We start from the raw sequence: 12,843 nt of genomic DNA on the forward strand, positions 1-12,843 counted from the left end.
ATAAAATAGATCTTCTGGCCATTAAAGTGACAAATGCTATTATCCGACAGGCTGAAGAAGACAAAGATCTATGTTCTACCATTGGCAATCCAAAAATTGCCGTAATAGGATGGGGTTGTAAATCAAAACATAGAACTGTTGAAATAATATCAAAAATATCTTTCCAATATTTTTCCAAAAGAGGACAGGACCAAAACATGTGAATTAAAGAAGACACCTCAGAGTGACATCTATCACAAATAGGGTTTATATGGGAATAAAAATGGGCTAATTTATCTTTGTACATATGGGCTCTATGCACACTTTAAATTGTATTAATGTATGTTTAGCACATATAACTAATTGAAAAATTTTATCCCATTTTATTGAATCCTCCTGCTACATTCCAATGGTTTTCTCAAACTATATTAAGTTTAAATTTAGAAAAAATTAGAAGTGATATTTTCGATCCTTCGGTTAAATTTGAAGAAACTTGGAAACCTTTTATGCAACATTTTCATATGATGTAATTTGACCTTTCCGAATCTTTTTTATTAACTTAAATTATATGAATAGGGGAGCGGAGTTGACGACATTACTGAACGTGTCTGATTCAAGATATTGGTCTAGCCCTGTTTTGTTCTTTTTTTTTGGGTTTAGTATTCTATATTTTTTTTTCTTTTTATTTCTTTTTTTATATGACTAATTTCATTACGAGTTTGGAAGTCTATTATACCTGTTACTTAAAATCTTTTTAGTATATGTTTATTAAGGTTATTCCAATCTCTTTGTATCAACATTGTTACTGTGTTTATAATTTTGAAAATTTAATATAGAGATTTAAAAAGAAAGAATGCAGGAGGAATCTGGAGCACCCAGAGGAAACCCACATACAGACAGCAGCGGGAACTGAACCCTGATAGCCAATTGCTGGCACTAACTGCTTCACACAACGCTGCTCTTTTACCAAGACAACCACCTGCAAGGCTCAGCACAAGCCAATGCAAAATTCAAAAAGAATTCTGGAAAACTCCGTATATTACGCCTACAGTGGTATAAATAGGGAGAGAAAAGGTTTGCTTAAGGACCCAGCATGGTTGCTATGCGTGGAGCCATGGGAATGAGTAGGTCTTAAATGAATAAATTTCATCTGTATTTACTACAAAGAAGGTCATAGAAGTTACTGGTGTTCAGGAAGGAGTACTGAATGATGGTTCCATTATGAAAGAGGAGTTGGGGCGGTCTTAGGGCAGGAAAATCTCTGGGGCCAGCCCATGTGAATCCTCGGATGTCGTGGGAAAGCAAAGATGAAATTTCTGGGACTGTGTTAGATATTTTTCTGTCTTTGCTAGCCACGAGTGAGGTACCAGAGGACCATTTTTGTAACAATTGTTTGTTTAGTTTAATTTCCTGGCAATTTTGCTCTTCAATCTGCATAGTAAGTAGCTTGAGTGCATTTAAAATTGTTAACCTGTTTCGTCTATCTTCCTTGCAAAACATACTCAGCATTTGTTATTTTTATTTTTGCTTATTGATGTCAATGATAAAGTTTACTTGTAATGCACAAATATTCATACCCTGTTCTTTCTCAACTCATTCAAATTGGATTTTGTACTAATTCAACATCCTTAATATCCTCACGTCCTAACAGTTTCCCTTTTTTACTTCTCTTTTCTCCTGGACTATAATATTCCCAAGTAGCTCAGATATTATGTCACTCAACATTCATTTATGCTTCTAAATGCTCTGTTTAAAAACACTTCTTGCATTCATTTGTGATGTTTCCCTTTCTACTTTACTCTATTCATCAGCTTATTCCTTCTCTTTCTCTTCTGATTAAATTTGTTTATGATTTATCAGAACCTTGCCCTTGTCTTTTAAATGTATTAATCTTATTCTCCGCTCACATCTACACTTTAGCCCTCTGTCACTTTTTCAGTCATGCCATAAGACATTGCAGCAGAAATTAGACCATCTGGCCCATTGAGTCTGCTCTGCCATTCCGTCATGGCAGATCCATTTCCTTCTCAACCCCATTCTCCTGCCTTCTCCCCATAACATTTCATGCCCAGACTAATCAAAAACCCATCAGCTTCCGCCTTAAATAAGCCTTGTCACCTGATCCAGTGACAGCTGCCTGTGGCAACGAATCCACTGACTCACCACCCTCCGCCACTCATTTTTTTTGATTGTGTCTCTGTACAGCGGAGGTGTCAACAATTAAATCAGAAAATCACTTTGCTTTGACTCACTATGAATGATTCTGGAATTTTTACATCCTGTCCTCATTTCAACAACTGAAAAATTGGAGCTTGATACATAAATATTATCTTTAAATGCCACACTGAGGCACCAATGAGTAAACCCTCTGGCTCTGAAAATTAATTTTGTGTGTGTGAGTCTATTTTACTCAAAATATTTACTTTTAAACTTGATAGATTTTAAAATAACATCTTGAAATTAGCTTCTGATTTTTTTTTACTGCCATGCACCTAGATGTCCTATTTTATTTAGTTATATCCATTAAAAAAAATCTAACAGATGTACTTTCCTGTTTCCTGGTTTGTGTAGTCTAAGATTCTTTGAATTTGTGGTTATACTATTGTTCAATGCAATGATTGCATTTATTGGCAGGAGAGGGGGAATTAAAGCTCTGAACCAGTTGAATCTGTGTGGATAGCTTCCTCTAAGCTGATAACAATTACAATTTGTTCACATACTGGATAGGCCTAATCATGAAATATTATCAGGTCCTTCGACTATCTCTTGTTTATGGATATGATGCATATTACTGGTTAATTTCCTTGAATACAGGCTAAACAATTGTGCTTCTCAAGTAATTGGCTACTGTGAATTCCTTGTTTACTTTCTGCCTCGCAAATTTGAATAACATGAAAGAATTCAAATCACTTGATTAACAATCTCCAGGTGGGGGAAAAAATGATCTTCTAAGTCTACATGGCCTGTAATATAACGCTTCGTATTCAGTTAGCTGTGTACATACATCTACTGATGCCTCTGGACACATCTTCAGTGATGTTCCTGGAATCATCAGGTGTTTCAGGTCTTTCAACATCATACAACCTCCTCCAGGTGACCCAGCCGGGCCTGATCAGACCCCAGCTTGTGTACAGATGGCTAGCTACTTATGACTCCATGGCTCCCCTCTTTTTAGCCACAGCCATCTTGAGGCCCTCTCTGCCGCATCGGTGGTACTGCGGATGGCTCTCCTCTTCCTCTCTCCCTCCATACCCAAAATGCTGAAGGCTCTAAATAAAGAACGGGCTATGAATCCCCTACAATCACCCTCCACTGGGAGACACCTCGCTCTCCATCCAGCCTGCTGACAGTTGCTGACCAGTCCTGTGTACTTGGAGAGCTTCCTTTCAAAGGCCTCTTCCAAGCGGTCTTCCCGTGGGACTGTCAGCTCCAGCAGCACCACTTGCTTAGTAGACTCAGACACTAGGACAATGTCTGGTCGCAGGGTGGTGGCTGCGATATGGTTGGGGAACTTCAGCTGCCCTTCGAGGTCCACCAACAGCTGCCAGTCCCTTGCAGAGGTCAGGATGCCTGCAGATGTTCTTTTGGCGGGTATTGGCTGCTCCCCAGCTCTGACGAAGGCAATGTCTGCTTGGAGGGTCGGGACCGCTTCGCCCACTCAACTCCTGCGCTGACGGCTTCAGCGATGGTCTTCAGGACCTGATCATGCCTCCATCGGTACTGTCCCTCACCAAGTGCCCTTGCGCAGCCGCTGAGGATGTGCTCCAGGGTTCCTCGCTTGGAGCACAGTGGACACACAGATGTGTGTCTTGCCTTGCCCCATGTGTGCAGGTTTGATGGGCTTGGAAGCACATCGTACACTGCCTGGAAGAGAAATTGGATGCGGTGTGGTTCGGCTTTCCAAAGATCAGCCCAGGTTACTTTCCTCTCAACCGCATTCTCCCATCTTGTCCAAGCTCCCTGTTGCTTCGTTCTCACCACCTTGCAGGTTCTTGTCTCCTCCACTACTGTTCTCACCTCCTCCTGAACTAGAGGATGCCTTTCCTTCCCTCTGGTGTCCATTTGGGGAGTTGGAAAGGATCCCAGCCCAGCTCGGCCTCGTGTGACCACTCCAACCAGCCTCCTGTGATGCAGCCTTGCCTCTGCTTCCTGAACAGCTTCCTCTGCCCTCCACTTCCTGCCAGTCCTCACTTGGATCCCTGCTCTAGCTACCTTTGGGTCACTTGAGTCCCTATACTGTAACACTTCTCTGGCTCTTGTTACCTTGAATTCTTCCTCCAAGGATTTGAAGGGCAGTTGCAGTTTGTTGTGGTGTCCATAGAGTGCGATGCTGCTCAGGCTCTTTGGCAGCCCCAGCCATCTCCCGAGGTGGTTGCTAACCCTCCTCTCTAAGGTTTCGACTGTGGAGATCGGAACTGCGTAGACGACGAGGGGCCACAGGATTGTGGGAAGAATGCCATGCTGATACACACAGGCTTTAAACTTCCCAGGTAGGCCAGACTTGTCCACAGATTTCAGTCAGCCATCCAACTCGGTGCAGGTCATCTGAATGGATGTTGTGTCCCTTAAAGAGCTGTCAAAAACTTTGCCTAAGCTCTTGACTGGCTTTTCTGTGATGGTTGGGATGGCTGTGCCTGCGATGCTGAACCGGAACTTGTTCTCCACCTTCCCTTTCCTCAGCACCATCGATCTTGATTTGGCAGGTTGGAAACGTATCCGGGCCCACTCCACCAGCTTCTCGAGCCCCTGCAGAATCCACCGGCAGCCTGGGACTAATTCTGTGGTGACTGTGAGGTCATCCATGAATACACTGCTAGGTGGTTGCCGTTGAGCGGAATTCATTCTGGGCCCTCTGCACTCTGGTTCAGCAGACTTAGTGAGCATGTTCATGGCTAGGGAGAACAGTGTCACTGAGATAGTGCACTCTGTGATGATGCCGATCTCCACCTTGTGCCAGGTTGATGTAATTGCTCCTGAAGAGACCCTCATCCTGAAGTTGCTGTAATAATCAACAATAAGGTCTCTATTTCTGCTGGGGACATGATATTTGGTCAGTGTGAGCTGCACCAGCTAGTGCAGAATGGAGCCATATGCATTTGCCAGGTCGAGCCACAATACTGACAGGTTGCCCTTGTTCTATCTGGCCTCCCTGATGAACTGTGTCACCACACCGATGTGCTCCAGACAGCCCGGCATCCCTGAAATGCCTCCCTTCTGGACTGATGTATCAATATAGGTGTTCTTTGCTAGGTAGGTGCACAGCCGATTAGAAACAGCACTGAAGAAGATCTTCACCTCGACACGCAGCAGGGAGATGATGCGAAACTGGTCTATCTGGGTGGCATTTTCCTCCTTCTGGATCCACACCCCTTCAGCCATTTGCCACCATTCTGGGATCTTCCCCCTTCTCCAGAAGATTCTCAGGATCTTCCACAGACACAGCAGGAGTTTGGGGCAGCTCTTGTACACTTTGTACGAGGTGTTGCTTGGTCCTGGAGCCGAGCTTGCCCTTGCTTTGCGGACTACCTCTCTGACTTCCTTTAGCTGCAGCTCTGACATATCGAACTGCACATCCGGTTCAGGTGGATCTATTAGGATGTTGCACTCTCCCAACTCCTGCTCTCTTTCAGGATCACTATATATCTTCTTCAGATGTTGGTCTATGTCTTCCTGCGAACAGGCCAGTTTCCCTCTGCGCTTCTCCCCCAGCAACTCCTTGGTGAACTTGAAGGGGTTGGCGACAAAGGCAGCATGTTTTTGGGCCCTTTCATGATGCCACCTCCGACGTCAATCTGCCCGGCGGAGGACCGTGATCTTCTTTCGTAGTATGCACATCAGTTGGGCCAAGCCATGCGCTCCTCTTCTCCTGCCTCCTTGTGTTGGGACTTCAGCGCTTTCATCTCCTGCCTGATGTTGTGGATCCTCAATGCTCTTTGGTTCTTCGAGTAAGATGTTTTGGAGCCTTCCTTCTCCTCTTCTCCAAACCGTTCAGCTGCGATGCTGACAATGATTGTTGTCATGGCTTGCAGCTTCCTATCGATCCCTCCCTTCGCTGCCGCCTCCAGAATTTGGTTGACATCTTCATCAAACTGCTTCCACAGTGAAGTCATGTTAGCTGCAGGCCATTGGATCCGCCTCTGTTAAAATGTGTCCTGTCAATCATCTGGTATTTTCTCCAGCTTCCTCCCACAGTCCAGAGACGTACCAGTTGGAAGGTTAAGTTGGTCATTTTAAACTGTCCAATGGTTAGGCTAGGTTTAAACCGGGGGTTGCTGGGTGGTGTGGCCGAGGGGCCAGAAGGACCTATTCTGTGTTATATTGCAATAAATAAATAGATAGTAAAATTGTGATGGAAGTGTTAACAATGCAAAGTACTATGTAAAAAATGAAAGCTTTTTGAAATATTCTGTAAAATATGCAGCAGTTTGGTGATGCTGACCGTGCCTTTGTGGCTGAGCAAATGAACCAAACAGAAGGGAATAGTAAGCTCCAGGATGTGATCACCAATAAGCTCAGTTTCTCTGAAAACTGTTCTTTCAACGCATCATAGCACAGCAGGCAGTAAGGCCAGAGTGCGTTGAAAGGCAGATCTGATCTCAGTGTGCGGAGTTTGCACATTCTGCTTGTGACCAACTCCAGTGCTCTGGGTTTATCTCCTATGTCATAGGTTCATTGGCCACTGTGAATCACCCCGTATAGATGGGTGGCAGGAGTTGATGGAGTGGGAAATAGGGTTATGGGGCTAATGGGATTGCACTGAGCTAACACAGGCTTGATGGGCTGAATGACCTTCCGTGCCATGAGAGGTCTTGATTTTTCAGGTGCCATTATTACAGAAGAATGGGCATTGAGGAAGGAAATGGAGTAACTACTGCGGAGGTGAGGGGAGGTTAAGGTTAACTCCCTCTCACACACTACTCAGGAAGATGATCTTTGAGTAGCTGAGTATAGATATCTCCTTTATTGACTGCTGAGATGGGTGCTGAGTGCAATTGTGGGCTTTATTCCACCTAGGAATTCTAGTCTGGTGTTACGCAGAAGGCAGAGAAATTATAGTTTGTCTCTGACCTGATGCAAAGTATCTTAGAATGCTAACTTAATAAGACCGCAAGACCATAGAATGTGGAAACAGAATTAGTCCATTTGGCCCATCGAGTCTGCTCCACCATTTCATCATGGCTGATTCAATTTTCCTCTCGGCCCCAATCTTCTGCCTTCTCCCCTTATCCCTCCATGCCCTGAGCAATCAAGAACCTATCAACCCCTGCCTTAAATATAGATAAAGGCTTGGCCAAATGTTGTATTGTAAGGTACAAGGTCATGTGCATTGACATTTTAAACAATGTAAACAATTCTAGCATGGAGTTGTAGATGATGAATAGTTATTTTGAAGTATCAGTGAATCATTGTCAATGATTGGAGCCAATTATGGAGAATAAAGACTAATATATTTTTCTTTACAGTTTCAATTAGTTCCCCAGAATAAAAATGGATTTAAAGTAGGCATGAAACTGGAAGGTATTGACCCGCGACATCCCTCCATGTTCTGTGTGCTGTCAGTTGCAGAGGTAAGTGTTAGGTTTTCGAACTCCAGAATATTAAACTAATTCAAAGGAAGACACAGGAGTCTGGGGATGTGGGTCTAACTTCAAGTTTACCTTTAAACGAGGCTTGCACCTAAAACATGGTAGCCTGATGACATATGCAATTCATGTATTTATACATATAACACGTAATGAATTATTTAAATGAACAAGAAGCTCTTTCAAAAAAATATATTTACACATACACATACAAGATTATTCAAATATTATTGAAATATTAAATACACAACACTAAGAAATATATGTAATATCTACTGGATAAATGTTAGAATTATGTACTGATTTTCTCTGGTTTTAATATTTTTAAATGTGTGTTGTTTGCATGGTTGTCAGAGATCAAGCTAGCCTCTGTGACCTTAAGTAGCCCCAGCTTGCTTTATAAGAGAAGGTGGTGAAGATCAGTCATCCATAACACTTCATATTTATATACTTGGATTAAAGTGCCTTAGGTTTCTAGGTGGCAGTGATGGCCTAATAAGATATTTGAAATGCAGTCTTTAGAAGGATCATTGCTGGGACATATGATTTGAACAAAAATGTAATAGGTCTGCAGATGACTTTGAAAACTGGCAGAGATGGGAAAGTGAGGAAGGTTGTCGAAGGATACAGTAGGATATAGATCAGTTCAAAATATGAATGGAGAAATGGCAATTGCAGTTTCATCTGGACACGTGCGAGGTGTTGCACGTTCGGAGGTCAAATGCAAGAGGAAAGTATATAGAAGGTGGCAGGAGTTTTGATGTGCAAAGGGATCTTGAGGTGCAAGTCCATAGCTCCCTGAAAGTGTCAACACAAGTAGATAGGGTCATAAGGAAGATAGACACATTTGCCTTATCGTAGTGTTAAGTATAATTGTTGGCAAGTCATGCTGTAGATGCTGCTGAACTTTGTTTTGGCTACATTTGGAGTCTTATATGCAGTCTTAGTTAATACAGGATGTGGGAGCTTCGGAGAGAATGCAGGAGAAGTTCACTGGCATATTCACCAGATTGCAAAATATTAGTTATAAGTAGTGGTTAAACAAACTTGGATTGTCTTCTCAGGAGTATTGGAGACTGAGAGGCAACCTGATTGAAGTATGTAAATTACGAGAGGCAGGCGTAATTATGAGAGTCTATTTTCCCAGGACAGACCTGTCGAATACTAGCATGTATAGTTATGAAGGGGAGAGGGGGAATGTTTAAAGAAGTCTGTTTTACACAGAGAGCAGTTGGTCCTGGACCGTACTATCGGGAAGTGGTGAAAACGAATACAGTGGTTACATTGACGAGGCATTCGGACAGGCATATGCAGAGGATGGATGGATATTAAGCATATCCAGGCAGATGGCATTACTAGCATCATGGTTGGCACAGACAACGTGGAGCAAAGTTTATGTGTTCTATGTTAATCTGCTCTTATTCAAAATAAAACCTTGTTATGATTTCATGCCAAATTTTAAATACTTATTAATGCTGAATGCAATACTCCAATAAGGAGGAAAGCTCATCAATAATAAAGCCCTCCAGATTTTTGATAGGAGATCCTTGACATCTAGATATCCTGTGTTCTCTCTGGTTAGGCTATTTAGCGCCAAGGGATAAAAGTGGAAAATCAGTCCCAGTTATTATTGATAATAGAGATAATGCTTAAAATGACACTACAACAAATCATATTAAAAATACAGGGTCGAATTCATAGACCACTAAAATAGTTCCTTCAAGCACTTGGTGATTTTTTTTTTAAAAAAAAATTTATGTACATAACTTGACTGTTTCTTTCCATCAGGTATGCGGTGTTCGCCTGAGGCTCCACTTTGACGGATATTCTGAATGTTTTGATTTCTGGATTAACAGTGACTCACCTGATATCCATCCAGTGGGATGGTGTGAGAAGACCAGCCACAAATTGTATCCTCCTAAAGGTCTGATAGCTCAACGAGAGAGTGACATACATGTTTTTTAATGAGTAAGCCAGAATGCAATGCGGAGTGTGTAATTTCTCGCACTTGAAAAGCATGCTGCATTGATCTTAGTGACAGCTGCCTTTGCAGGTGCTGAAATTGGAGAATTACTTGTGTCATTCTGAATTAATCTGGAAAGTCAAATTAATCTTGTGTCATGCAAGAGGGAAAAGATTAGTTTGGTCAGTCAATTATGGACAGTTAACTGATTGCTGTCAAAACAATGATCCATCTGATTTGCATTTATAACGTTATTTTGATTTGTGAAATTTGTGTGATCTAAGGTGACAGTAATTACATTGCTCAAGAACATAATATTGATTGGCACCTGATTAGTTCCAAGGGTTTAGATGGGGCAGAATTTGTTAAGTGTGTCCAGGATGGATTCCTGTCACAGTATGTGGACAGACCGACCAGGGGGAATGCCATACTAGATCTAGTACTAGGTAATGAACCGGGTCAGGTCACAGATCTCTCAGTGGGTGAGCATCTGGGGGACAGTGACCACCGCTCCCTGGCCTTTATAATTATCATGGAAAAGGATAGAATCAAAGAGGACAGGAAAATTTTTAATTGGGGAAAGGCAAATTATGAGGCTATAAGGCTAGAACTTGCGGGTGTGAATTGGGATGATGTTTTTGCAGGGAAACGTACTATGGACATGTGGTCGATGTTTAGAGATTCTTGCGGGATGTAAGGGATAAATTTGTCCCGGTGAGGAAGATAAAGAATGGTAGGGTGAAGGAACAATGGGTGACAAGTGAGGTGGAAAATCTAGTCAGGAGGAAGAAGGCAGCATACATGAAGTTTAGGAAGCAAGGATGAGATGGGTCTATTGAGGAATATAGGGAAGCAAGAAAGGAGCTTAAGAAGGGGCTGAGAAGAGCAAGAAGGGGGCATGAGAAGGCCTTGACGAGTAGGGTAAAGGAAAACCCCAAGGCATTCTTCAATTATGTGAAGAAAAAAAGGATGACAGGAGTGAAGGTAAGACTGATTAGAGATAAAGGTGGGAAGATGTGCCTGGAGGCTGTGGAAGTGAGCGAGGTCCTCAATGAATCCTTCTTTTCGGTATTCACCAATGAGAGGGAACTTGATGATGGTGAGGACAATATGAGTGAGGTTGATGTTCTGGAGCATGCTGATATTAAGGGAGAGGAGGTGTTGGAGTTGTTAAAATACATGAGGACAGATAAATCCCCAGGGCCTGACGGAATATTCCCCAGGCTGCTCCACGAGGCAACAGAAGAGATTGCTGAGCCTCTGGCTAGGATCTTTATGTCCTCGTTGTCCACGGGAATGGTACCGGAGGATTGGAGGGAGGCGAATGTTTTCCCTTGTTCAAAAAAGATAGTAGGGATAGTCCGGGTAATTATAGACCAGTGAGCCTTACGTCTGTGGTGGGAAAGCTGTTGGAAAAGATTCTTAGAGATGGGATCTATAGGCATTTAGAGAATCATGGTCTGATCAGGGACAGTCAGCATGGCTTTGTGAAGGGCAGATCGTGTCTAACAAGCCTGATAGAGTTCTTTGAGGAGGTGACCAGGCATATAGATGAGGGTAGTGCAGTGGATGTGATCTATATGGATTTTAGTAAGGCATTTGACAAGGTTCCACACGGTAGGCTTATTCAGAAAGTTAGAAGGCATGGGATCCAGGGAAGTTTGGCCAGGTGGATTCAGAATTGGCTTGCCTGCAGAAGGCAGAGGGTGGTGGTGGAGGGAGTACATTCAGATTGGAGGATTGTGACTAGTGGTGTCCCACAAGGATCTGTTCTGGGACCTCTACTTTTCGTGATTTTTATTAACGACCTGGATGTGGGGGTAGAAGAGTGGGTTGGCAAGTTTGCAGATGACACAAAGGTTGGTGGTGTTGTAGATAGTGTAAAGGATTGTCAAAGATTGCAGAGAGACATTGATAGGATGCAGCAGTGGGCTGAGAAGTGGCAGATGGAGTTCAACCCGGAGAAGTGTGAGGTGGTACACTTTGGAAGGACAAACTCCAAGGCAGAGTACAAAGTAAATGGCAGGATACTTGGTAGTGTGGAGGAGCAGAGGGATCTCGGGGTACATGTCCACAGATCCCTGAAAGTTGCCTCACAGGTGGATAGGGTAGTTAAGAAAGTTTATGGGGTGTTAGCTTTCATAAGTCAAGGGATAGAATTTAAGAGTCGCGATGTAATGATGCAGCTCTATAAAACTCTGGTTTGGCCACACTTGGAGTATTGTGTCCAGTTCTGGTCACCTCACTATAGGAAGGATGTGGAAGCATTGGAAAGGGTACAGAGGAGATTTACCAGGATGCTGCCTGGTTTAGAAAGTATGCATTATGATCAGAGGTTAAGGGAGCTAGGGCTTTACTCTTTGGAGAGAAAGAGGATGAGAGCAGACATGATAGAGGTGTACAAGATAATAAGAGGAATAGATAGAGTGGATAGCCAGCGCCTCTTTCCCAGGGCACCACTGCTCAATACAAGAGGACATGGCTTTAAGGTAAGGGGTGGGAAGTTCAAGAGGGATATTAGAGGAAGGTCTTTTACTCAGAGAGTGGTTGGTGCGTGGAATACACTGCCTGAGTCAGTGGTGGAGGCAGTTACACTAGTGAAGTTTAAGAGACTACTAGACAGGTATATGGAGGAATCTAAGGTGGGGGCTTATATGGGAGGCAGGGTTTGAGGGTCGGCACAACATTGTGGGCCGAAGGGCTGTACTGTGCTGTACTATTCTATGTTCTATGTAACATTTTCCATTATTAACATGATTTTGATTTCTCTTTCAGGCTACAAGGAAGAGGAGTTTAACTGGGCAAGCTATTTGAAAAACTGCAAAGCCCAAGCAGCACCAAAGAATCTATTTAAAATTCAGAATACAGTAAGTTTTAAAAAAAATTTATAACAGATTCCTGGTGACCCAATAACTAGGATATTTTGTTCTCTCTATGCTATTGGTTTTACAGATAATTATTTAAATAAATTGAGCCTGGAGCCTTTTCATTGAATGCCACTCCTAATATACCCCAGCAGAATTTTATTTTGCAGTCCTTTCATGTCTTGAAAGTAGCCCATTATCAGCCACTGCTTCAAGTGATCCAGCACTGATCTTGAAAATACCTTTGAGTCAACTTAGTGGGCAGCTTGGGTCATTTCTCTGCTTGGGGAGATCTCAGGAATTCAGTATTGTCATTGGCATTTGCAGTTGTGACCACATGCATATGATGCTACAATGAGTTTGTTAGAATGGGTGAGTGATGCCCTGACACAGGATTGAAATGACCAGGAACATTTAGAATTTAGCAAAGTGCTAATGAAGGTGGCGTTGCAAC

The 12,843-nt window shown here is 42.9% G+C and overlaps 1 protein-coding gene across 4 annotated transcripts in view; it reads left to right on the forward strand.

The window, feature by feature from the left end:
* The window catches only part of LOC140195107 (lethal(3)malignant brain tumor-like protein 4), a 402,850-nt gene that overhangs the window by 121,330 nt on the left and 268,677 nt on the right, over positions 1–12,843 (forward strand). For all 4 annotated transcript variants that reach the window (XM_072252853.1, XM_072252873.1, XM_072252862.1 and 1 more), the window contains 3 exons: positions 7,443–7,547; positions 9,351–9,486; positions 12,301–12,392. In XM_072252853.1, the coding sequence (XP_072108954.1) occupies positions 7,443–7,547; positions 9,351–9,486; positions 12,301–12,392 (333 nt within the window). The remainder of the gene's footprint in view (positions 1–7,442; positions 7,548–9,350; positions 9,487–12,300; positions 12,393–12,843) is intronic.

The sequence above is a fragment of the Mobula birostris genome, chromosome 1, assembly GCF_030028105.1.
Source record: "Mobula birostris isolate sMobBir1 chromosome 1, sMobBir1.hap1, whole genome shotgun sequence".
NCBI classification, from domain to species: Eukaryota; Metazoa; Chordata; class Chondrichthyes; order Myliobatiformes; family Myliobatidae; genus Mobula; species Mobula birostris.